This window comes from Elaeis guineensis, chromosome 3 (assembly GCF_000442705.2).
Source record: "Elaeis guineensis isolate ETL-2024a chromosome 3, EG11, whole genome shotgun sequence".
NCBI classification, from domain to species: Eukaryota; Viridiplantae; Streptophyta; class Magnoliopsida; order Arecales; family Arecaceae; genus Elaeis; species Elaeis guineensis.
This window is the reverse complement of record NC_025995.2, coordinates 92,396,540-92,423,859: the sequence shown is the minus strand read 5'-3', so window position 1 is coordinate 92,423,859 and position 27,320 is coordinate 92,396,540. Positions and strand designations below refer to the sequence as shown.

Sequence of the window (27,320 nt, the reverse complement as noted above, 5' to 3'; positions counted from 1 at the left end):
TCAAATCCGGTGACTGATTGGGCTGGAAGAGACGGCATTTTCTCATTTCCTTAACTAAAGTGCTGACTAAAGGGCTGACAATAGCGAGAAACACTGCCGGACTGGTATCCGGCGTGAACATCAAAATAGAGCGCTAGCTTCAGGGACACGAGAGGCCAGTGGTTGGTCATTGTTATTACGTAATTAGTACTCCACTGTAGGATTAACTTCATGAACCATTGTTTATGCTTTTGGACGGTTACAAAATTAATCTCCAGAATGAAGCATGCAACATCATAAAACCTAGAAGACCAGATTTCGCCTTCGGCTCAGGAAAAGGGGCCAAGAATAGCATTAAACATTATTTTTTGCATTCACCTGTTATTATGTATGTATGATTTATGTACAACTCTAAGGGCACTTTGAACTAATCATCACTCAGAACCAAAATTAATAAGGGGAAAAATTGCTGCCATAAATGTTGAGCTCGCATGAGCAAATATATGTGAATATTTACATGATGACAATTTTAGGTGGGAACAAATGGAACAGAGATCCAAAAGAATTATATCTATGTACTCATTCTTCTATCAGACTATGACCGAAGGCAGTACTTTAACCAAGTTAACATAATTGTACATGGCTGAAAAGAGCGGCATATTGGTAGAGATATCTTACAAAGAATGTCCGCCTTGAACATGTAATTTGTCCTCTCTCTCTATCATTTCGACAAATTTTTGAGGGACCAGCGTCCAGATGCTGAGGATCAGATGGGGCATATCCAAATTTTTCTGCATCAGCGACATAGAGCCTCTCCATGGATCACCCACTGCACGAAGCTGTCAGAATACTCGCCAAGAACTTCAGAAGTTTGGGCAGCTTCCTGAAGCATTTGTACCTCAGTTGTCTGCTTTTTCTGCAAGAAGGTAAATGCTCATAAGATAGAGTTGATAGTGCCAAAGCTAGCTGAAATTACCTTATCATACAGAATGAATTACATTTTTTGTGGGGGCAAAAAGACAATTAAGTGTAGTGCTGAAAATCAATTAAGTGAATCTTCAACTTTGCAATTTATTGTTCTCCAAAAAAAAAATATATATTCTAGAGGGAATTTACGGTGATACTGTACAAGAGTTCCTACACAGATTTTGAGCTGATTCAGCACTCATTATACCATATGGCCATAATAAGTTAAAACTTGATATACAGAATTAGGTTAAATAACACAGAAATGTCATCTAATATGTAAGCTTCAAATATGTTGTCAACTTATTAATATATGACATTTTGTCATGTTAAAGATCATCGAATGAGGATTCATGTTAAAATTCGATACACAGAGTTAGTCAAGTTAAATATACAGAAATGCCATCTGATATGTAAGTTTCAAATATGATGTCAAATTATTAATGTATGAAACCTTTTGCCATGTTAAAATTAATCATGTTCAATTTCACACACACAAAAAAATGTACAAATATGTACTAGCTCTAAGAAGACAGCAGTTTCTAGTATCAGATAAAATTTAATGCTTCAGATTCATAACACTAACTGTATAGATGGATTAATTCCACTTGAACTCATGACTTGCATTAATTTTTGGTCACTCATGATTTATATGTCTTTTGACCATTTGATGTATAAACTAGGGATCTCCTGATTACATAATTTTTGGTATATAAGTAGTTTAAAGGTCATATATCACATGCAACAGCTCAGATTATCGATATGAGACCCCATCATCAAATCTCGATCTGATCGGATGTGAGTAGAGATCCACTCTCTCTCTCTCTCTCTCTATATATATATATATATATATATACATACACATACACATACACATACACATACACACATATATATATATATATATATATATATATATATATATATATATATATATATATATATATATATATATATATATATATATATATATATTTCAAAATACAGGACCTATACAGAATATCTTCTCTGCCTCTGCCCAATGGCTGCCAAATATCTGCGGCAGTTGAACAAACAGAAATGGTAAACTTATTTTGGTACGTTAAAAGACACTTTCCTAAAATGTAACTTTCATTGTACCATGCTGATGTCTGTTCTCATAGTTATTAGAGGTTGTAAAAGGGGCTTTGTCTTCCTCACCCAAAAAAAGAAGACACTTTGGCTGGTTGCATTTCTCTGTCCTGGGTAAAGAATGGATTGGCTTTGTAGCAAGAAGCAACAGGAAAAAACCAGGAAAAAAAAAACTAGATTTCTTAAATTGCCTTTTGGGAGAAACATATTATCCTGATTTTACTGGGACAATAAGCTCCAAAGGCTTCTGAACTAACATTGCATTCTTTCTCTATCTTATCCCTTCTCATCTTAAAACTCCACTTAGACCTTATCTAGAGGTTAATGTGTGTGGTCCATTTCAAAGGATCTGAAGTAAGGTGCACCAGTTAATCAATTTTTTTTGTCTTAGATCATCGGTTCAAGTCATACAAGCCCCAGACTGTCAAAATTTAAAATACAAGTTCTGACCCGGTCAAGAGGTGAAGAAATGAAATTGAACGACTGTGGAATAGGACCACTGACCTTTATGCCAGTCCCATTCTCACTTAAAGGTGGTGTTATCTCAGTAGCTATGCCATTTATGACGTTTTCGGTGGACAGATTCTCGCTTGGAGAGTTCATGTTTCTGGACCTGCAAGAACATAAAAGCACTGTTAAAATATTCCACAAGTTTTGGTAACAAGAGAAAAGGGTTCAAAGAGATATAACTGATAAGTATATTATGTTGCATGAAGACAACTTAATTGGTCTTACACATACAATATACGTCAAGTTGGGGGAAGAATGAAGAAAACAAGACCAACCTCCATACTTAATGGTAGTTAAGATAGCATAAAAACAAACGAGCATAAAACATGATTAGTTAAGGTTCAAGATATCTTTATTTGACACAAAGGAGTTCAAAAATCAAAAATTATATAAATAGTCTGTAGAGACTCTTCTAACTTGTACTGTACCATAAAAGCAGCAGCAATCAATTGGAGAAAATTCATAAAGCAGCTCAGATATACCCCCAACAAGTATGCAGGATGTGTGCACATTAACACAACAAAGAAAAGCTTGAGCAGAAATTACAACATGTGTTGAAATTCAGATACAATTTAAGTTGACGTTACAACTACATAGTAAATTCTGGCTAGAAGATCACCTTTCATAAATTTCCACCTCACATGAATTACTAGAAGATGAAAGCCAATCAAGGTCCAGGAAATTTGAATCCCCACTTTCATAGAAATAACTATGCCCATTATCTAGAAAAAGCTGTCTACGAGATATTGTGGGAGTGTACCTGCAGAAAATAGGGAGAAATATGTTTACTGTCAAGGCGGTAGTTGTGCGGGTTGTCCTTGTCTACATTTTTTTTTTTTTGCTTTTGTGAAATGAAAAAGGATCCCAATATGTCATCTGCTTTATTTGCTACAGTGTTTGGCTAAAATATGAACCTTGACATCAGAAATTAAGTCAAAATCAGGAGCTTCTTAGTGCAATAAATTTCAAAATCTATAGCAGCTGACCTGGAATATGATACATCACTTTCACAGGTTGAAATATCTGGTGTTGAATCAGACAGACCCTTGGCATCTCCCACTTGATGCTTTCTATCAGACAAAGCTGACTTAGGGAGCTTTTTGCAGCTAACATTACAGCTTGAGGGTGTATTGCTTCCATGCAGAATGTTGCCATCCGATAGGGATCTTTTGAAAAATGACCTACGGAACCAAATATGAATGTTAAGAAAATATCAATGATTTCTGACCTCAAAAATAAATTCAATGGAGATATGAAGGTCAGGTTTCTAGTATCCTAGACCATCAGCGAAATACTTTTCCACTATAAGATTTGAGTGGAGCTGACATCATTCTAACCACGGGAAAAAATCACTGGAGTTAACTAATAACTATGCAGTTTTACGATCACCACCACAAAACAAAAAAAAAAAATGAAGAAGACAACAAGAAAGATTCTTTTCTCACAGTAAATTGATAGAAGCAACTAAATAGTTTTGTGCACCACACACAAAGTCACTAGAATGTATTATTAAAAATACCTTTCATTTTCATCAGCAAAAGCATAAGCATGTTTCCCCATACTGCAGTGCTGATCAGAGCCCAGCTCCCACAGGGCTGGTTTACCCTGTTGAGGTTGGAAGTCGCCCAAGAATCTGCATCATTAGATAGCAAATCAACCAATATACTGCAGTCCACAACAAAATGAAATTTCATTGCGGATGCAATAGAAGGCCATGAGGTCAAGTGAATTCACAAAGATTTATCATGAACTTACAAGTTTATTGCATCTTGTTTTTCAGCATCCATGTAGGCATTGCTGTAATATCTTTGAAGTGTTCTGAAGAATTCTTGAGACTGGGTTGCTGCCTTCCATTGACCTCTTCTCTCAGAGAATATCTACAAAGCATTACCAAATACAATGAGTAAAAGGCACTTGAATGGTGGTACATTAGCAAGGACCATCATCAGAAAAATAATAGAAAATGCATCTCACAAGCAAAGGCAACAATACATGCGAGGCTAAACAAAGTTAAGTTTGGTTCACTAATAGAAAAGAGCAGGAACAATGATAGCAGGCTTCTTAAGGGCCACTCTACTCTAAGGGCCAATTCCCAGGCTGAAACAGTTACTGTTCCTAGATGATCAAGAAAATAAAGCACCAGCTACTTTCCGACAGCTGTAGTAATTGGTTGCTTTTACACCTTTTGATATCTGGAAGGGGCACCAAAGATGACTCATTGATCTAAACATCATGTTCAGTGATCCACTTCAGATAGTCCTTTGACAAAGATGTTAACTTGTAGGAGGCGCATAACTCTCCTGTGTCTAACATTTTTCAGTCTTTTGGCATATGGTTAATTTAGTGACCCATGTGAAGAATAGCATGCTAATGAAGAAAAGCATGCTAATAGAGGCACACACAAAAAAAAAAAAAAAGGAGCAAAGAAACTACAATATTTAAAACAAACATCCAAGTCTATAAAATTTCTAGCACATGCAGCCAAATGGAGGGTCAACTTGGAACCATGATATCCTGTCAAGGCACTGTTGGTCCTTTCCAGCACCTGGCATTAGTGCTTCTATCGAAAATAATTTAAATGCCACACATGTAAGATTGCTATTTGAATATGTTTGGGCAAAATATCATTAAAATTCTTCAAACAAAATAAAATCTATAAATAACTAGTTTTGTGGAAAGTAAAATAATACATTGGTAGTTAGTTCCAACCTCTTCCAGGGCAAGATTGCTTGTCTATTTAGTGTGCTAGAAGAGTCTCATTGTTCAGTTTAATACAGATATTCACTGTGTTGGAGCACGAGGGAATGGACTTGGGTTGCACCATTCACAGATGCTCTAAATTCTTGTTTATATTAATTTGCTAATACATATTTTTGACAAGAAAATTTTCTGCATAAACAGTAATTGCTCTTGAAGTAAATTTCCATTCCCTGCAACAGTTGTTCAAACTTTAAACCCAGGATCAACCACATGAGATACTTCTTCCCTTTTTTTTCTGAGAAATCATTTGATATGAAACAAAGAAATGATAAAAAAGTTATGCATGTGCTAAAAAGATTATTGGAAGCATGGCTCTATGATACTTCGCTTCTGTTAAAACCATCTTCACACAAAGTCACATTTTGTAAATATCATTGGTAAGGTATGGTTCCAAAATCCAAACACAAACTCAAATAAGAATTGACTCTTTTCTGCAATATGAAAATGATAAAAGACAGGTTTATTCAATAAATCTTTACATGACCAGAGTCTAAATCATCCAGAGAAAAATTCAGAGAAATATCAACTCACGGAGCTTCATACGTACAAAATTTTCATAATCACTTCCATGCGTATCACAACTGATATCCTGAACAAAATGGGGAACCTGAATATCTTCACATTCCCAAAAGGATACATAACTTTTCAAAAAATAAATCACTGGCACAGGCCTAATTATTATAGTTTAATATTCCTATACTGTTAAATTTAAAAATATGGAAACTATTTCTGTATCCCAGCATTAGAGCACTAATCCATTATACTGGTGATCAAGAAATCCAAGCTTGTATCTTCTCCTCATCCCTCTGTATAAAATTCAAAAATTTTTAAATCTCCAAAGAAAAAGAAAGACAGGATAAAACAAGCAATATACATATGGTAAGAAACATTGGCTATAAGACTACAATGAATCCACCAACCCAGCTGTATCCAATGATAGAAACAGCTTTTTGAAAGACTAATGGCATAAAAAATCATAGATAACATTCTGCAACCATACCTTCTTGTGAGCAGCAGAACCACCATACTGTAGCGAAAGTGTGTCGCCCATCGTCTCATAAAAGCTCATTAAATCATCAGCCAGAGGAGCATCTAGATCAATTTTGGGAACATCTATTAAGCCCAAGGCATGTAGTTGATGTCCGAGAGCAGCTAAACCATACGCATATTGTGCAACATTAGTGCGATCCAAGCAGTCTATGCAATTTGTGCGTAGGATGCCCTTTTGTAACGTAGGTGGCTTAACCAAGCAATTTTCACTACTGGTAGCTTTATCCTCTGTGGTTGAAGGTCCAGAGGTATCAGATATCACTGCATTATCTTCCTGGGATCCATCAGCTGAGATCTCAGCATCATCACTGTTATAATTCTTGTTGCTGCTGCTTTTGTGATTATTACATGACCAGTTACCAACATCATCATTCCTGTATATCATGAGTATTAACCATATTAATAAACTACAAATGATAAAAATTAAGCATGTATGAAATATATGCCCTGCAACATTTCTAAATTTCTGAAGTGATGCATATCTAAATTGGCTATTAAGTTCAATGTATGGATCTAAGTCTGTAAGAGCACATCAGCATGATTTATTTTATATATGATCAAAAGAATATTAAGGAAAAATTAGAAGTGTCTTGGAACTGGAGAAATAAATTCTCTTGATTAGTATGGGTGGTTTGAGTCTTATCCTTAATCAACAAGCCTTATCCTATTATATGGTGTTGGCATCACAATCAAATAATAAGTAGTAGATTATATGACCAGCTTTCAACTTGACATAAATCCTCTAAACTGGTGCTGAATTGTTGCCCAAATGAAGTTAGGTTGGGAAAAAAGGGCCTGCATAGTTCGTTAAGTTGAAAGTAACCATGTGACCGTCAGAGAGATATATGCCATTGAAATTTAATATGCATATTATATGTGTCCCAGTCCTATCATTAGTTAAGAATTCATGAATATTCATATTATGGAATTCACAATGTAAACAAACAAGAAACTGTTATACTTTGCTCTTAAACGTACACTGCAAGCATTACTTTTCTATAGATGTAATTTTGATTTTTTAATTATCAGAAACATGCTTATGTTAGCCCAGAGAGGGAAGACACTAGAAAAAAATTGCAGCAAATGCAGTTATACAGAAGGCACACATATGTTATCTATGATAATCAGATCCTTCAGATTACCCACTTACATGACCTAAAGCATAAGTTTGGAAGGATATTCTAATTTATCAGGTCCTACAAAGTGCTACATCAAGTGATAAACTACTTGCATTAAGATACACACACACACACACTTCAAATTATATAGTGAGCTGAGGGAATCATAGTCAAGTAGTGGTTGGGAATAATTCAGCAATGTTGAAAATTTTGGAATTCAGAAAAAATCCAGAAAATTCCGACAAAAATCAGGGAAAGTTCACGGATTAAATTAATAAGTACGAAAAAGAATATTTAAATATAATTGATCATATGAATTTGTTATTGTCACATATTTTCATAATAAAATCGCTTTCTTAACATTTATAATATATCATCTTTTGGTCCAACTATAACTCTCTTAAGGCAGCGAAATGCCTCAGCATCTAATTAGTGGTGTAAGTGAATGGATTAATGAAGATGTTGAGATATCAAGTGCACCCTTACTAAGGAAGGACTTGAAATCTCAACATCTTTCACCTTTTAGAAAGTAAGGCCCTAAACTGAATGGAATGGAGGAAAAAGATTCATGTAGCTGACCCCTGCTATTTTGGGATTAACACTTAGTTGAGTTGTATACTCCAATCTAATTAAAGAAAAGACAAGACTCTTTTGAAATGATGAAGTTTTAGGATTTGTAAATTCAAAAAAATCATGATTTCTCATAAGATGAGAAAAAAGCTTCTGGCAACTTCCCAGTCCTGGATGTACATACCTTGAGATGTAATTTTTCTTACATTCAAAATATTAAAAGAGATTCCTTTTTTGTTAGAAGAATATTAAAAAGAGTTAAAAAGAACATCTTTACTAGGAAAGGAAAGAGACAACATTAAAAAAGGGGCAAGCTAATGCATGAGGCTCTTGCCATTGCAAGATCTTGGGAGGGTCAAATATACAGAACCTTACCCCTATGTGTAGAAAGGCTATTTCTATGTTTCGAACCCATAACCTCCAAGTCACAATAGAGTAACCTTAGTATTACACCAAGGCCTGCCCTCTAAGGAAAGAGACAACATTGCCAACCTTAATTATTTTATCTGAAAAAACTTAAAGAGCAGGGCCCACCTAGCCTTTTACTATTCCAAATTGTTTTTCCCCTCCATGTCCCTAGGCCACCTGCCCACATCCCATAATCCTTTTTCTTTCCTATAATCACCTGCTCCTTCTGCCTCACAAAGCCTACAAGCCCGAATAGTTCTGATTCTCACAATATATTTACAAAATTTATGAATTTTTTGACTAATTCATGACAGATTCATGGATCAACAAATAAATCACAAAATAATATGGTTGGTCTTTGTACAGCAAATAATCACAAAGTTTTCCAAAAGACTGCTGGATTTTGTTACCATGAAGGATGCTGCATAAATTAGACAAGACTAGAAAGCAAAGATCCTGCACTTCTAACAATGATTAGATCTTCACCTATATATCATCTGAATATAAAGCAAGGAAATATTTGGGTCATGATGAATGAATACTCCCTAGACATGGTTAGTATCCCAACCTCAAAGGAAGAGACCTACCGTAAAAAATTCAAGAGATGTCCTTTACAGTTTACAGTTTTATCAAAGCTGGACAAGGTCATGTTGGATTGAGGATTTGTGGATGGGGGTTGTCAGGAACTCCTCTCCTAGGTCTTCATTTGATCTTTTGCTGGATGGTGGTACAAGATGCACATGTCAGATATGAATGAGCAAGACAAGTCTGATGTTGCAAAACATGTTATCCCTAAAGAAGATATGTCAAATGCAACGTATAATGCAGATAACAAGACAGCAGCAATTCCACATTTTCATAGTGGCTCAAGAGTATAAAATATGCCTCTTCAAAGATTCCACATTTTATTCGAATTGACAAAATGAACAGAGAAATGACTTACAGCAAGGAAGGAGCCTTTCTGATTAAGGTACAATAAACAGGTTACACCCCAGTCTACAGAATGGGAGGCTTTCATGAGGTCTTAGCAGGGTAGGCTCTATTGTTTACAAATTAAAGTTTGTAGGAAACTGGGTAGAGATAAGTTTAGTATAATGTTTCAGAAAAGAAGGAAAAAAGGATAATTTAAGACGTAGTGCTGCTGAATTAATCTGAAAAATAGATCAAACCTGTGCTTCAGAATGAATTGTTTCGAGGAAAAATTACGTGCATACAAAATGACTTTTCGGGCTGTACGGGATCAAGAAATGCGAGTAAAGTACAACAAACCTCATCTGTCATTTAAGTAGCACTTTTTAACTCAATTATGTCGAGGGCCAAAACAGTTTTGGTTGTCTATGGTTCAATTAAATAGCTAATTCCAACAAAGTGTAAGCCAGGGTTCTTATGGTTGTCTTGAAAAAAAAAAAAATCCAGTATTTTTCAACAAAGTAATTGCTCCAGTGAGTTACTAAGCAATTTCAAAACTTCCCTCCATAAACGAACTTGGACTTTGCTGGCAATGCTGGAGAATGCTGCAATCATATATCTTCAAGTAGAAAGCTTGCTTCCATAATAATCATCCTTATACAATGAAATAATATGGCATCCGCAATTAGAAGAATATGTTAACCTTTCAATCAATGATGACTGGTAGCTACAAAAGAGGGAAGATCACCACTTCCATTCTGGACAGTAGTAAATGCCTTGATAAAAGAAAGACAGAATCACATACTAACTCAGCAAATATAGCAAACTTCCCAAGAAACAATTAATTTTTCATAGCGTGGTATCTAATCCTCAAAGAAAGCAACCAATTTGCATCAGTTGAACAAAACTCATCCTCAAGTTTGGCAAGAACCTTATGATTGGTGGAACTTTGATATAGACCTAGAAACCTTTATCACTACTCAAGCAGTAAAGCCATCATCATTGCTGCAAATACCGCACATGCTGGACAAATGTTGTCTTGCTACGTTTGACCACTTGAAGTAACAGGTTTAGGCATGAATGCCTAAATGTCAATCTCAAGCATCCAAAATACAGACTACAGAGTGTCAAAAACCTAAGGTTAAACCACAAGAATGAGCTGCCCACAATTAATAAGAAAATCTCATATGATGATTAGAGCATCAAATCATGATATACATGATCTCTTATATCCTAATCAAGGCAAGTGTTTCAGCTATCTCCTAGGACATATGATTCTTGTTACACCATAAGTAACAGTACAAAACCTCAAGCTTCAAGTGATTCCATGGATTTTTATTTTCTCATGGTCTATATGCTTACTTTTTAAGATGTTTGATGAACAAGGCTTCTCCTTTATCGACCTCCTCTCGATGTTTGATTTACTAATCTTCTTCTACATAGTCCTCTTCTTTCTTGGAATCTCTTCCAATAACTTCAATCGTTATTAAAGGTTCAAGTTGAATCGTTTGTTAGCAACATCTATGGATAATACCTAAGGGCTGAATGGGCCGGTTGATGCAATCACCTAAAAGCCCACCATGGGATCTCCAGGCTTGAGTTCCGGACTTGAGCAACAGGCTGAGCCAAGCCTAAAACCTATGGCTTAAAAATTTACTCAAGCTGATCCTAGGTTTGGATTATTTAAACATTTCTAGCCCAAAAATGTAATAGGCCAATTCATTGTTGAATATAAACAACTTTTCCAGATTCAAGAATCAAATGAATATAATTCCCAAGCTCTTCTTTTCTCTCTCATGCAAGCAGTGTTGGATTGTCCGCTCTTCTAACAAGCTCAATCACTGGTAATGCCATCCCAAAGGACCAGGAACTCCATGACAAGCAAGATCTTCTTCTCATAAGTGTAAAGGTGTTATCTCTCATATCCCAATTCTGCATCCCAAAAGGTTAGTTTAAGTTGTCCTGAAGTTGCTGGTAATTTCCAACATTTCTTTAAATCTTCTTTTTTTCCCCGACTTCCCTTTTGCTTGGGTAATCTAGGTTTCAAGTGGTAGCAATAGGTTCTGGATGATTAATGGTTAGGACTTAGATGGGTAAAATTATAACAGGGAGATTGACAAGAGAGAGGAAGGATAGGATGGGTATCGAGATGAAGATCAAATTCAAGGGATAAGGTTTACAATGGGTTGACACTGGGGTTTGAGGCAAATAAAGGAAAAAGAGAGACATCAGAAAAGCAAATCTTGGTGGGTACGAGGTTTGATTCCAAGAATCAGGTACCAATTGGTCATATATCCCAGGCAGGGACCTAGTATCCAGCATTTGGGAAGGGGACCAGGCATTTAAGCCTAACTCAGGATATTGACACCTTTAGTAGTAGCATGTCTACTACATGATACATCTCCTTGATTGTGGCATGGGAATACCGCATCACCCAGAGTTCTTCTTTTTAACCAGTTCCATATCTTAATACAAGCACTTTCTGTTCTCTATCAAGTAGGTTTTTTTGCTTTAATACCGATAGGATGTGACTGTAGAAGAGCTAGATAAACATCATAGTTAAGAGTACTCCATCTTGAATGAATGGTAATAAAGGAGTGTCATAATGGAGGTTTGCTACTGAATTGGAACTTACAGCATGCTTTTGCTGAATGATTAAAGAAAATGAAAAAATAAATTAAAATTCAAATGGAATGGGAATAGTAAAAAAAATCAAATCAGGAATCAAGATGGAACCAGCATGGAAAATGAGGAATCAAAATTGACATTCCGATTCCATTTTCTGGGCACAAATTGAAGGAAACTACAGGAAAAAAAAGTTATTTCATTTGCACCTGATTTAGCTAGTTGTATTCTATAATGACTAAAGAATGGAATCAAAGTTTAACATATTTTTTTTAAATCCAAATTTTAATCAAACCATTCACTCTTTCAAGTTTTACCTAATTAATTCATACCAAACATATTGCTGATTCCCAACTTGTGCCATAGATGCTGCTAACTAGGTCAGACCAAAAACAACATTCAATACTATAGGAATGGGAATGAATATGTGACACACAAGTCTTAGCTGGTGCAAACCGTGATTTGAAGAAACGGATCTGAAAAATCCAAAAACCAGACTGACTACACCTAACCCTGTCGATTTTGACACTGCTGAGTCAAAACGATCATAACTTTCTCATCCGATGTCAGAATTGCTATTATGATCCCATTTCGAAAAGCTCTTTTCGTGCTCTACGAGGCTGGAGCTTTGCCATCACTTTGAATTTCGGAGCTTAATTTTATTGTTTGATAGATCAACAGGAACCCGAAAAAATCTTAATCGAATGGGGAGTTTCAATCCTTATGTTAATCTTTTTTTATTTTGTTTACGAGTCCTTTTGCTATTAGGTTAGGATTTTTACTCTATAACCAAGGCCCCTTTGACCAATGTTGCAATCAGTTGAAAATATTTTCGTGTTATTGAATCAAAAAAGAAGAGAGTTTCTTCTTCCTTTGCCCTTTTTCTTTGTTTTGTGCATCTTCTCTCTCTCCATCGAAACGTAGCTTAAGCTACGTCAGTTGGTATCAAAGCCCAACCAATCTTTGTGCGGTGATTCTTTCCTACAGTCCAGATGACGGATGGTGGCCTTAAGAAGAACCAACCTATAAATCAGGCGACGGTAGCACATGATGAAATCATGCAGCAGGAATGGGATCTGATGATAGAGTACGAAGATTTGAGGAAACAGATGGCAAAACTAGCTGCGCGTCTTACGCAGTTGGAAAATCAGGATGCGAGATCCGATGTAGAACCAAAAGATCACAAATATGATGGGGAAGCTTCAGATTTCAAGAATCTCTTCCATCAGGATATTCCCATCCACCAGCGAGAAGGTCATGGCAATTCGTTCGAACGATCAACCTGCTGGTTTGATTTCATCAAAATAGATCTGCCTAAATATTCGGATAGTCTACAAACGGAGGTATTCCAGATTGGCTGGATCAGATCAAGCACATCTTCGAGCACAAGATCCCAGACGACAAGAAGGTGAAGCTTGTCGAGCTGAAGTTGACGAGTCGGACTTCTGCCTAATGGCAACAGCTGAAGAAAATCAGAGAGCGCAGAAGCAACCCAAAGTTCCAAGACTAGAAGATGAAGAAGATGTTGAGAGAGCACTTCCTACCCTTCAACTACATGCAGTCCCTGTACCAACACCTGTAAAACCTCCGGTAGGGTCCTAAATCTATGAATGAATACACGGAAGAGTTCTACCAACTGGTCACCAAAAATGACCTAATGGAGAGCGAAGAACAGATGGTGGCAAGATATCTGGGTGGCCTAAGGTAGCAGATCCAAGATGCCTTAAAGCTCCACTCCCTGTGGATGGTCAAGGGAGCATACCACCGTGCTATAGTCATTGAAAAGCAACTACGACAAAGACCTATACCCAGATCTGATCCTACCTCATGGAGCAATCAAACATTAGATAATCAGAAGGACGTGCGGCGCAACCCAACTTCTACCCCTCCTGTTCGTGGTGCTGTTGATACAAAGTCCTCAAGCCAATCCCGCTGGATCCTCTATGTTGCGGTGCTACAACTGTGGCGAGATCGGACACATACAAAACGAGTGTAAGAAGCCTACTAGACGGCCCAAAAAGCAGTTAAGAAGAACTATTTGATGAGGATCAAGAGCGTATCTATGATGGAGGTAAAGAGGATGATGATTCTCTATTTTTCGGAGATAAAGGAGAAACTCTAGTTATTCGAAAGAATCTGCTTGCTCCCAAAATGGAAGACCGAAGACGGATCAATATCTTCCACATCTGCTACATCATTAAAGAAAAGATCTGCAAGATCATCATCGATGAAGGTAGCTACAAGAACATCATCTCTCAAGAGGCCATCTCTAAGCTGAACCTGATCACAAAAAAGCATCCTCAATCATACAAGCTATCATGGTTTTGAAAAAAGAGTGAGATGGTTGTCCATAATCGCTGTCTTGTCTCATTTTCTATCGGACAAAAATACTTCAACGAAATTTGCTGCAACGTCGTTGCTATGGATGCTTGTCATCTATTTTTAGGAAGCCTTGGCAGTATGATCACAGCATTACCTATGATGGTCACCGAAATACCTATACATTCTAGAAGGACCGTCAGGAGATTACTCTGGCAGGGATGAAGAAGAAAGATCTGTCTACTCCAAAGCTAGAGACCAGCATCAACTTTTTGATGAATTACTCTTACTTGCAGGAAGCACTGGATTCTTCAAACTCAAAGATAAGTTCTTTCCAGTTAGGAGAGTATGACGCAAATGTCTTAGCTGGTGCAAACCATAATTTGAAGAAACGGATTCGAAAGGTCAAAAAATTGGACTGACTGCACCTAACTCTATTGATTTTGACACTGTTGAGCTAGAATGGTCATAATTTTCTCAGCCGATGTCAGAATCTCTATTATGACTCCATTTCAAAAAGCTCTTTTCGTGCTCCACGAGACTGGTGCTTCACCGTCACTCCGAATTTTGGAGTCTAATTTTATTGTTTGACAGGTCAATAGGAGACCGAAAGAATTCTAATCGAATTAGGAGTTTCAATCCTTATATTAATCTTTTTTTTTTTACTTTGTTTCTGAATCCTTTTGCTATTAGGTTAGGACTTTTACTCTATAAGTAAAACCTCTTTGGCCAACACTGTAATCAATTGAGAATATTTTCGTGTTACTGAATCAAAAGAGAAGAGTTTCTTCCTTTGCCATTTTCTTTTGTTTCGTGCATCTTCTTTCTCTCTCCATCGAAATGTGGCTTAGGCTGCGTTAGTTGATACAGAGCCCAACCGATCTTTATGCGGTGATTCTTCTCTACAGTCCTGATGAGGATGATGGTCGTAAGAAGAACCAACCTACAAATCAGACGGCGGCGGCACATGATAAAATCATGCAGCAAGAATGGGATCTGATGATAAAGTATAAAAATTTGAGCAGACAGGTGGCAAAATTAACTGCACGTCTTATGCAGTTGAAAAATTGGGATGCGAGATCCAAAGTGGAACTAGAAGATCACAGATCTGATGGAGAAGCTTCAAATTTTGAGAATCCCTTCCGCCGAGGTATTCCCATCCACAGACGAGAAGATCGTGGCGAGTCATTCGAGCGGTCAACCCGCTGGTTTGATTCCATCAAAATAGATCTACTTAAATATTTAGGTAGTCTACAAATGGAGGTGTTCCTCGATTGGCTGGATCAGATCGAGTGCAACTCCGAAAACAAGGAGATTTTAGACAACAAAGTGAAGCTTATCACGCTGAAGTTAATGGATCAGACTTCTACCTGGTGGCAATGGCTAAAGAAAATCAGGAAGTGCAGAGGCAAGCCAAAAATCCAGGATTGGAAGAAGATGAAGAAGACACTAAGGAAGCAATTCTTGCCCTTCAACTACAAGCAGTCCTTGTACCAACGTCTGCAAAATCTCCAACAAGATCCTAGATCCGTGGATGAATACACAGAAAAACTCTACCAACTAATCATCAGAAACGACCTGGTGGAGATCAAAGAGCAGATGGTGGTGAGATATCTGGATGGCTTAAGACAACAAATCCAAGATACCTTGAGACTCCACTCCCTGTGGATGGTCAAGAAAGTATACCACCATGCTATAATCGCTGAGGAGTAGCTGCAATGAAGACCTATATCTAGATCTGATCTTATCCCACAGAGCAATCAAGCATCAAATAATCAGAGGGACGTGCGATGCAACCCAACTTCTACCCCTCCTGTTCGTGATGCTATTGATACAAAGTCCTCAAAGCCAACTCTGGCTGGATCTTCTACATTGCGGTGCTACAACTATGGCGAGATGGACAAATGCGAAGCAAGCGTAAGAAGCCTGCTGGACGATCCAAAAAGCAATTGCTGATTGAAGAAGAAAAGCTATTTGATGAGGATTAAAAGCCTATCTATGAAGCAGGCGAAGAGGACGATGATTCTCTACTTGTTGGAGATAAAGGAGAGGCTTTAGTTATTCGGAAGAGCCTGCTTGCTCCCAAAAAGGAGGAAAAAAATTGAAGACAGACTAATAACATTCACACCTGCTACATTAAAGAAAAAGTCTACAAGATCATCATCGATGGAGATAGCTATGAGAATATCATCTCTCAAGAGGTCATCTTTAAGCTGAATCTAATCACAAAAAAGCATTCTCAGCCATACAAGCTATCATGGTTCTAGAAAGGGAGCGAGGTGGTTGTCAATAATCGCTGTCTTGTCTCGTTTTCTATCGAATAAAAATACTTTGACGAAGTTTACTACAACGTCGTTGCCATGGATGCTTGTCATTTGCTTTTAGAAAGATCTTGACAGTATGATCGCAGTGTCATCTATGATGGTCGCCGGAATACTTACATATTCTAGAAGGACCATCAAAAGATTACTCTAGCACCGATGAAGAAGAAAGATCTGCCGACTCCAACACTAAAGACCAGCATCAACCTTCTAATGAATTACTCTTGCAGGAGCATTGAATTATTCAAACTCAAGAATGAGTTCTCTCAAACTTGGAGAGTATGACGCAAACATCTTAGCTAATACAAATCGTAATTTGAAGAAACGGATCTAAAAGATCAAGAAACCAGACTGACTGCACCTAACCCTGTCGATTTTGATACTGCTGAGCTAGAACGATCATAACTTTCTCATCCAGTTCAGAATTGCTATTATGACCCTATTTTGAAAAGTTTTTTTCATGCTCTATGAGGCTGGAACTTTGCCGGCACTCCAAATTTTGGAGCCTAATTCTATTGTTTGATAGATCAACGAGAGCTCAAAAGAATCCTAGTCGGATTGAGAGTTCAATCCTTATATTAATCTTTTTTCTATTTTATTTATAGTCTTTTTGCTATTAGATTAGGACTTTTGCTCGATAAATAAGGCTCCTTTGACCAACGTTGTAATCAGTTGAGAATATTTTGTGTTATTGAATCAAAAGAGAAGAGAGTTTCTTCTTCCTTTGATTTGTGCATCTTCTTTCTCTCTCCATCGAAACGTGGCTTAAGCTGCGTCAATATTCCTCCAATTTAAGAGTGTCACCACAACTCATTTATTTAATGAAATAGTGATTTCAAATTCTATTACTTGTGGTTAGAGCTATGAAGACGGGCCGACCTGCCCCAACCCATCCCGATCCACCTCTAAACGGGTTGGGGTGGGCTGGCCCGTTTAACTGACGGGTTGGAAAAACCCCAATCCGACCCGATCTGTCATGGGCCGCAGGTTAAACAGACCAACCCGTCAAAATTTTAAACAAAAAATCCTATAAATAGTAATATGAACTGAATTTCATATTTGATTTGAGCTCGAATCAACCTATCAAATTTCACATCTTAATTCTTAGAGTCATAAAATGAAATTGTCAACTTAAACTAAATACTTAATACAACCCAAACTTAAAAAATTTTAAGTTTCAATTTTCAAACTAATTTAGAGGCAAATCAAAATTTCAAAAATTATCTTTTATATCATTATTGCGGTCCTCATCATTCAATTCTTCATCTTCTTCCTCTTTTTCATCAATTATCTCTTCAATAACATTATAACCCTTTTTTGAAATATATATATGTATGTATAAATAAAAAGAGATGGATCAGTCCGCCCCGACCCGTCAATCCAAACGGGACGGGTCATTTAACCCACTTTTAAACGGGTTGCTAAAATATAAACCCAACCCACCCCATTTATATGGCGGGGCGGGCTAACCCAACGGGCCCAACCCAAATTGATAGCTCTACTTGTGGTATAAACCAAATGCAGGACCACGACCAACAATGTCATTTCCGTTCCACTCTAATCCCCATTCTGTGATCCAAATGTGCCATTACCGAATGAGTATGGATCAACAAAAATACAATTTGAAATTTAGCCCTGATTTTGGGGATGGAACTTAAGAAATAGGTTATTAAAGTTAAAGAGAGTCTAGGGACTGCATATGTGCTTTTTCTTCAAACAAGGACAATGTGATTTAGGAATTCTTATTAGAATAAAGTTTCATATTTTGAAATTTAAATTGCAGATAATATATCTACTTTCTGCCAAACAATAACCAAAGATATGAAGAACAACTTGTTTAGAATTTCATCAAAAAGAAATATATAGTTTGTATCCAGTTTTTAAATGCAGGTACTGAATCCTGTACCATTTTTCCATTGTAACAGTACATTATTGTGATGGTATTGGTACTAATGAAATGTATCCGTGCAGGCCGGTCTGGCCAATATGGTATCGGTACTGCTGTTTCAGCATCCCAGCACCCATAAAGGTGCTAGTTTTGCACCAGAACAGTATGGTACTGGTCATTCGACGATTTTTGACACCATGCATTGTATATAGTGCATGAAGAAAGACTGCATGAGAAAGAAAAAAATGCATAAAAATAAATACTCACGAAAGGCTAGGCCATTTTATAGCACCCTCAAGCCTTAAAGCTGGTGTAACTTGATAGTAAAAGAAGCCTGTTGAAGTCAAAGCATAAGCTGCTACTTTACCCAACAACGTAAGCGCATTTATAGCTTTTCTGGGAGAAAAAAAAAATAGGTTAGGATAATATCTTTAAATAGTCATTTTCTTTAAAGTAAGCACACTTTCTTTGAAAGCTTTAAAAAATAAAAAAGAATAAATGGAAGAACAATGATACCTCCGAGAATGTTTATGAAGATCCCAATGCAAGAATCTCAAACAATTTTCCTCTGACAGATCTTGATTTATAACATCAATTGCATTAGCAAATTCTGCACGAAGTATAGATTCTCGAGGTTTCTTCTCACATGCCTTCGAAAAAAAAAAGAACCATTGTGGGGGAGGGGGGATGATAATTAGATATATATCGAAATGCATATATCTTAACACATAAGAAATTGGTACAAACATTTAGCATGAGGCCTACCTTAATCAAGTTCAAAATAATGATTGGGTTTCCATATCTTTTTACTAAATTCTCGAAATGAAGCCTGGTAGCTTCATAATTTTTGTCCTTTTTCTGCACTGAAGAAGGGGGAACAAATCAAATAGGATATCATAACCTTATCTTGGACACCATACTGTAAGTCTGTAACATGTTCAAAACTTACATATAATATCAGGTTTAAGGTTCAGTCGTGAAGTTTCCTGTGTCCAAAAAAGGGGTATGGAACCCCTATTCTGGACAACAGAACTGATTTGTGTTGGAACACCTCCAGGAGTGTCTTCAAAAACAATCTGTTCTGTCTCAACATCATTTGCCACTCTACCTTTCTCATTCACACCACGCTTGCGGTACCTGATCGACAAGTGGAACAGAAATGTTAAATGGTCGACAAAGAACATGGATCTATCGTAACAATGAAAGTATCCAGAGCATATGATAATAAACCAGCCTTATGCAAACATTTTAAGTCAATTTAGCCATCCCTATATCAGAAATTGAAGTAAATGAAAAAACAATTAATCTGAATACATAACATATAATAACCTGGTGCCAGCATAATGACGTGAACGCCTAGCAATGAGTGTCAACCAGAAATCCTTTCCAGATATGGAGAGTTTGGCCTGAATTTACAAGACATAAAGCTGTCAATATTCTCTAGCAAAACAAGACCTAACAGAAAAACATGGTAAGGTGACCAAGAAAAAGAAAGCCACAAAAATCTAATTTGTTACTCCATGGAATACAGGTATGGTAACACTTATTTACAAATACAGCCCTTTTAGACACATTACAAATGCAATATCTCTAATATCTTTTCGCTATTAACATCAGTCTACCATCATCTCCACAGACCTTCCCCATAACAGGCACAGAAATGAATCTGAAGCAGAACCTACATCCAAGAAATTTCCAACAAGCGTAAAAGCTAAACCTAGCTTGTGGGTCAGCTCAGGACAGAACCTATCAGCATAAAGCGAAAGCTGGAACCTCGGGAAATATTTAAAACAAAATCAAGAATTGGCATGTATAAGCACTTATTTTCAAACTTTTAAGTTTGTGAACTATTTTAAAGAAAAATAATATAAGCAAAATAAGCATATTGACATAACGTCGTAAGGCAACCAGGTAAGTCTTAAAATTAAGAATGTTTCCCATCTAAGTTGCAAGTTAGTTTGACAGCCGACCATAAGTAGCTTCGTGTCAAACTATGAATCAAGATGGCATTAGCTCTTATGGAGAACCACTTAAAAATCCTTTTTTGATCCACACAAAGAACAAAGGTCTAGCAGTGCATATCTGTCCTCAGGGTCATGTCTAGTACAGAATCTGCTTTGCCCATCTGCTTCCTACATCAATACAAATGACCAAGTGTACCTTAAAAGCAGAGTCTTTCTACTTGGTCCAAACATCAGCTTCAAAACATCCCTATTCCTAATGCTCCTGCTCCCAATACCTCTTAGCTCACTAACTCACATATCCCTGGAATAACTAGCACAAGTTCATTTTATTGCCTGCATGAACCTGGATATCAATTACTTTAAAAATTAGACATTGACTTCATCTTTAAGAAGATGCATCAAGTATAAGAGTGGTTTGACTTTGATGGCATGCTTCTTTAGTACTTCTTACTTTAATTGTCTAAAATTTACAATTTCTGTTTCTACAGAAGGATAAAAGGAGTAAACAATAATTGAAACAGCAAACTGCTTGTACATTTTTTTAGCTAGTCAGTTAGCAATGACATAAAATGGCCCAAGCATAAAATATCTAGCTGCATTCTGTATAAGAGGGTTATCCTTCCCAAGAGTAATAGTGCCGGTAGTGAGGTTTTTAATACAGGTTTTCATACCTGTACCAATACCCAATTGGTACAGTGCTGGGACCATCCAGTTCCTGGTACTGACACTCGATAAAGGGGTGCACCAAATATAGCTCCCCTACTGGTATGAGTCAGTACATCTGGTGCAGACCTTTTTAATAAATCATGTTTTGGACACTACCACTAGGAGAGATACCATTCTGTATTGTATGAAGCCAGCTGCTATTGTCCAACAAGACCTAAATTACACGTCAAAACTGCCGAACTCACTGAATGCCAAGTCTTCATAGGAGGAACTATTTTGCATCTTCTCCTTGAAAACTTTTTAAACCTCATTTTCAATAGAATCCGAGTATGCTGTTGGATTTGGAGGCAGAATGACCTTAGAAAATAAGAACTCAATTCACATTTCAAAATGTGAGAATGGTTGCACAATCCACAATCCCAAATAGTTACTCGCACCAATGGTAATGAATACCAATCACAAAGCATTAGAGCATATGATAACCTCAAGCAGGAAAACAAGCATCAGCAAATGCATTGTGGACAACCCCAAAGTTATGTCTAAGATGTCTAACATGGGGAATCAGCACCAGTTGATGATATCTACAACCCTCAACATTCAATGTGAACATAGATACACATATCTATACATTCTTCAATTAAATTATATGTTACTTTAGGTGATTAAGTGCAGTTGATAAATCCTGTTCCCATGTTTTAAGCCAGAGTACATTAAAATGTCAGAAACTTTTCCTCTTATTTGTTGAATCTAATAATTGCTAGGTCAATTAGAAGGAGACTGGATAACTTTAGTATAACATGATACAGATGTTCAGTAGCATCAACACGCATTGCCCAAATGACACCCGGTATTAGAATTCGTCTTGAAGAACCAAAAAATCTTGTTGAATACTGCAAGTGAATCTAATTGACAGTGCAGCATAATCAAAAGTATTTATAACAGATCTCAAGAAGAACATGATAAGATACATAAAGAGGTTTTCTTTAACAAAGAAAATTAGCATTCATTCAATATTTCCTATAAGATCATTTCAGAAGATCTTACTTGTTTAAAGAACCCATAGACAAGTGCGACCGTCCAACGAGTATTTTTGAGATGGCTTCGTATTCCATGTGTCAAGAACTCATTCCATACAAACATTGTTTCATATAAAACCTGTCCTGTCTGATTATCGCATATGTTCTTTTGAAGGCTACGCATAACATGGTATGAGTAGCTGAAAAAGAAATCCTTTGTAAGATCCACTGTGCATAGGAGCTTCTTATATCTGTGCCGTCAACAGAACCCAAATGTGATTGTTAATAAAGAAATCTAATTAAAAAAATAATTAACAGGAAAGCAGTGGCAGCAGAAAAATCATGATCTACTACAATAAGAATAAGAAAAAAACCCGAATTTCATAACTTTGATATCCTATATGAAATGAAAATTTTATACCAGCATCTTGCCTCCATACATAGGCTGGAGCAATCTAGAATTTTAGCCCCAAGTAACTTTAATAACATATAGATAGAAAGAGAAGTACTCACTATTATAAACTACTTCATTGAAAATTTTCAATAATAACAAAAACTGATTAGGTACTATTATAAACTACTTCACTGAAAATTTTCAATAATAACAAAGACAGATTCCTAATTGCAATTCAGGATACTAGCATACACAAACCAAATTTTAAGAATGTTGAGTCGTTTAAATAAGTATAGCTCAAGGATGATTAATGAATGTAAATGTGGTGTTTGGTGGCCCAAATGGAATCATTATAGTGATCTTAGATCACTGATGATCCTCATCCCAAAATAATCCAATCCCCAATGATCTAAGATCACCGTGTTTGGTATGCTATATTCCAGTGATTAAAGATCCTCCAGTTTCCATGATTGACATACTTGGCATGCTATGAAAATCCAAAATCACTGACCATGTAATACTAAAACTACCCCTGTATATATTCCACAACCATTAAACAAGATTCTCATGTAACCCAAAAAAAAAAAAAAGATTCTCACATAAATCATAGGAAAAAAACACATGAACATAAATCAAATTATTAAACACTATAATCCTAGAGCAATTCAACAAGACCAAAAATTAATCATTATATATAAAAGTAAGTGAAACAGATTATCAAACCTTCCCAACTAGGAAAAAAAATTATGGATTATCAAACCCTCCCTAACTAGAAGAACTTTTTCCCTAGAGATCGGCATTTTCGAAAACGATTTTTCTGGCTGGACTGAGGGGCATTTTTGTCCCTAAATTTCAGCCCAACATCACTGCATGGGGTGATCTTGAAAACCTGTTCTTGAGAGCGAGTTTAACATCAGTAGGTTGGCAGCGATTTTATAAGTGGGGCGATTTGGGATCACTAAGATGCAACCATATGCAGCGATCTCATCACCTCCACCCATATCACTGTGGATCTTGGGGTCATCACTCTATACGAGACACCACCAAAGAGTTTAAAAATAGAAAGTAGAGGTTTGGAGTCACATTTTTCTCAGCAAATGAGAAACAAAAGTCCCTGAAGTCTATATTAGTACCAAAAAGTCCAACAATAAAATTACCATCACAATATTCTTTTTTGATACACCACCACAACAACAATAACAAACTTTCATTAAAAAAATGGCAATGATCTCTCTCCACAAAAAGTGTCAAGCATATTAACCATTGAAGTAAATCCAGAATAGACAAAATGACCTGTTCTCATTCTTGGAATTAGCCATATCGGGTTGCATGGTAGAATTTGGAAGTGCAATCATTTCACTTTTGGTGACAGCATACACTGTATGGCCACATATGGCACCAATTTGCCTTCTTTTGGTTATAAGCAACATGTAATATGGCCCCAAGAACTTAATAAAACCTGAAAAGGGAAAAAAGTGCTTCATCAAAAAAGATGGGACACTCGCGTGCATGCATTGTAAAAGAATATAATGTGAAGAGCTTACCAACTATGCCATAGCAATTGGTGACAAATCTTAGTCCACCAGTGGATCTATTTCCTTCATGTATTCGCCTCAACAGGTCTTGACATTCACATTCTGAGTATGTGGTGGAGTCCTCTCGGATGTTCAGCTCCGAAGGCTCCAATCTATCAATCTTTAACACTTTCCAAAACGTTCTGCTTTTGTCTCTTCCAATCATATAGAATTTCTGTGACATAAGACAGCAATGATAAAGGCAATAATTTTTAAGAAAATATACCATAAAGTGGTTAACATGCGATATTGACATAATAAACCTGAGAATGCAAAAGAATAACGACCTCATAGAAATCCACTTTATCTTTGTAAGTGAGACAGCTGTAAATGGAATTTGTTATAGCATTGATTAAAGCAACCAAATTATAATAGTATAGCATGGCGCTAAAAAATCAACACTTAGCTTAATCTGATTGGTATGCTGTTAGTCAAGATAATAGCTTATATGTCTGACCATATTCTCCCAAATAGAAACATACAAATGACAAGGCAACTTCCGACATAACGGACTTCTGAGACTATTTCAACGGCATTGCAACCAGCAAAAAGTAATATATGTAAATTCTTTGATCCAGCAAATAATCATCAAAAACAACACCAAAAATATGATTTTAAAGCATTTCATGATTCAGTACTGAATCATGACAAGTAAAATGAAACTTGTACTATTTCAGAATACTTGTCTGAGAAGCTTTTTTTTTTTTTTTTCAAACAGGTACATGTCTGACTGATCTACTCCGAGAGTTTAAATGACAAACCAGCTACTCCCATATTGGACTTCTGAAACTATTCCAGTGGCATCGCAACCACTAAAAGCAATATATGTAAATCTCCGATACAACAATTAATTATCAAAATGGACACCAAAAATAAAACTTTTGAGGTATATCATGATTCAGCAATGAAATTTAGTGAATTAATAGCAAACATATACTATTTTAGAATAAAAATATATTTCTTCAAAGAAGTGCATGTCTGACTAATCCTCTCCCAAGTAAACAATTAAATGACAAAAAGACTACTCACATAACAAACTTTTGAAACTATTTCAATGACATTGCAACCACCAAGAAGCAATATACATAAAACTCTGGTGCAGCAAATAATTATCAAAAGCAACTCAGAAGATAAGACTTTTAAGGCATTTCATAATTCAGTAATGAAATTCATAACAATTAATAGTAAACCTGCAGTATGTTAAAGACGTGTAAAAAAAAAAAAATCCAATCTCAGAGATCTACTTTCACATATACATTAAAGAAAGAAGCATTTTTTTATTTTATTGACATAACGCCAGACTCCCATGATCCTAGGGTGAAGATGCGACTATTTAAAGTATAAGGTATTAATGATGCACTTATTGCAAGATTTTAAAAGCCTGCTAGTAATAAATATCTCTCTCGAATAAAATTAAATTGCATTCGGAATCAGATGCACAAGACGTTTATACAAAGCTCAATTTTGTTCCAAAAACTCCAATTTTTTTCAAAAAAAAAAACAGCATATATGCTAAATTACGTACAGATCAATGACGGAAACAGAGGTTAAATATTTGTGAGAAACAGACATTCAAGCAAGAAGGAAAAAAAATCCTAACAAGTTCGCATTTTTGGGAGATTAAACGAGCGGAAACATCAAAACAAACAAAGTCGAGCTAAAACAAGAGGAAAAGAAGGCCATTTCAGGAGAGGTCCTCACCGATCGAGTCTCGTAGAGACTAAATTTCTGCAGACAGCAGCTCGCGGCGTCGGGGTTGTCGGCGATCCGAGTCCCCGCCCCATTCTCCGCTGCCATTCCGTCCGGATCCCGAGCCGTGGGCTCGGGCCAGATCACTCGCACATCCAAATCCCACCGCCGAGTTCACCACTCCGCCGGCCGCCGGACCCCCTGATTCCCCCTCGGCTGCTTCAAATATAGCATCCTTTTCCCTCCCTCGCCTCTCCAACGTCCTCACCGCCTCCTCCCCAGTCCCCTCTCTTCCATTCGCCGACCAAAAAAAGGATATTTACAGCGGAATGGAGGTCAAATGGAAGCAAAAGGCCTGCCGATCTTCTGAGGAGAAGGTCGGGAGACCAACTCCGGCGTCGAAATCGAGGTAAGGATGGAAATTGGTGGAGAGAAACAATTCTTCTGGTTTGGTTTTGGTTTCTCTCGATATCTCCTTCAGTTTCGTGGTTTTTTATTTTTCAGAGAAAGGGCAGGGGGGCTCGTGAGAGCGAAGGAAGACCACAGCTTGCGCGACGCCTCAATCCACAAAAGCTCCCCGAGTCGAAGGACAGAAGAAAGAAGAAAAGGAAATGGAAAATAGAATAGAACGGCTTATATTATTTATATGTATCATATATGTATATATAGGTATATATATATATATATATAGTCTTCTTTTTTTTTTTGCCTTTTTTTCATTGTTAACTCGTGAATATTATATTTATTTAAAAATAGAAAGAACAAGAGCAAAACATCGGCCTTTGTCAGCCGTAGAAGGACCGGGAGAACGCTTGCTACGATGCGTGTAATAACTTGACTCTTTTTGTAGCACAACGGATTGAGCTGTTGTGGCTCAACCCATTTATTTTATTAAATAAGGACAAAAAATTTTATTCATGTCTCAACCATAAAATTATATTGAATGCAATGTGATCTTGATCATGAAAAAATTATTTTTTCTCATTAATTCTGCAAATGAATCTTGCATTAATTATGGATAATCATACATGTAAGATTTAGACACTCATTGGGTATGCATTTTGTAGCAGTCATAGATGAAAATATTTAAATTTATTAAATAATATAAATTAATAAAAATATGAAAATATTTTAGTACTTCATGCGCTGGTTGAACTTTGAGATTAACATTGCTAAGAGTATAATACATATTAAAAATATAAAAATATTGAGATGATTATGCATGAAGCTTAATTATTTTAAATATAGATTGATTTTTTAAAGCTTGCATATCCAAAATGATAGTTCGATTCATGCTTAATATACAAAATTAGAAAGCGTAAACAGAGACTTTTATTAATCTCCAAAAAAAAACTCAAAAAAAATAAAAATCTAAATAATAAATTATATTATTTAAAAAAATAAAAATTGAAGCATCATTACTAATAAAATATCCAAAACATTAACTACAAATTTGATTTTACTTGCAGAACCTTCATCCTGTA

General features: G+C 36.4%; 1 protein-coding gene across 1 annotated transcript; it reads right to left on the bottom strand.

The window, feature by feature from the left end:
• Nucleotides 1-433: 433 nt before the first annotated feature.
• On the bottom strand, nucleotides 434-26,472 carry LOC105042004 (phosphoinositide phosphatase SAC3). Its single transcript, XM_010919101.4, has 16 exons — nucleotides 25,849-26,472; nucleotides 24,118-24,322; nucleotides 23,867-24,032; nucleotides 22,208-22,430; nucleotides 19,863-19,939; nucleotides 19,483-19,670; nucleotides 19,299-19,396; nucleotides 19,050-19,183; nucleotides 18,801-18,929; nucleotides 6,326-6,749; nucleotides 4,321-4,442; nucleotides 4,085-4,198; nucleotides 3,552-3,746; nucleotides 3,185-3,325; nucleotides 2,560-2,668; nucleotides 434-895 (listed from the first exon to the last, which is right to left on the bottom strand). Exons 1-16 carry the CDS (start codon nucleotides 25,942-25,944, stop codon nucleotides 776-778), a joined length of 2,541 nt encoding a protein of 846 aa, XP_010917403.2. The 5' UTR covers nucleotides 25,945-26,472; the 3' UTR covers nucleotides 434-775.
• Between the last annotated feature and the right edge of the window lie 848 nt (nucleotides 26,473-27,320).

Bases quoted from the DNA above. Each gene is read 5' to 3' on its own strand.
- LOC105042004 (XM_010919101.4), bottom strand. From the start codon at position 25,944: ATGGCAGCGGAGAATGGGGCGGGGACTCGGATCGCCGACAACCCCGAC. The intron at 24,323-25,848 runs GTGAGGACCTCT...CTTATGTCACAG, and splicing joins GTCTCTACGAGACTCGATCG to AAATTCTATATGATTGGAAG. The intron at 3,747-4,084 runs GTATTTTTAATA...TTGGTTCCGTAG, and splicing joins TTTGCTGATGAAAATGAAAG to GTCATTTTTCAAAAGATCCC.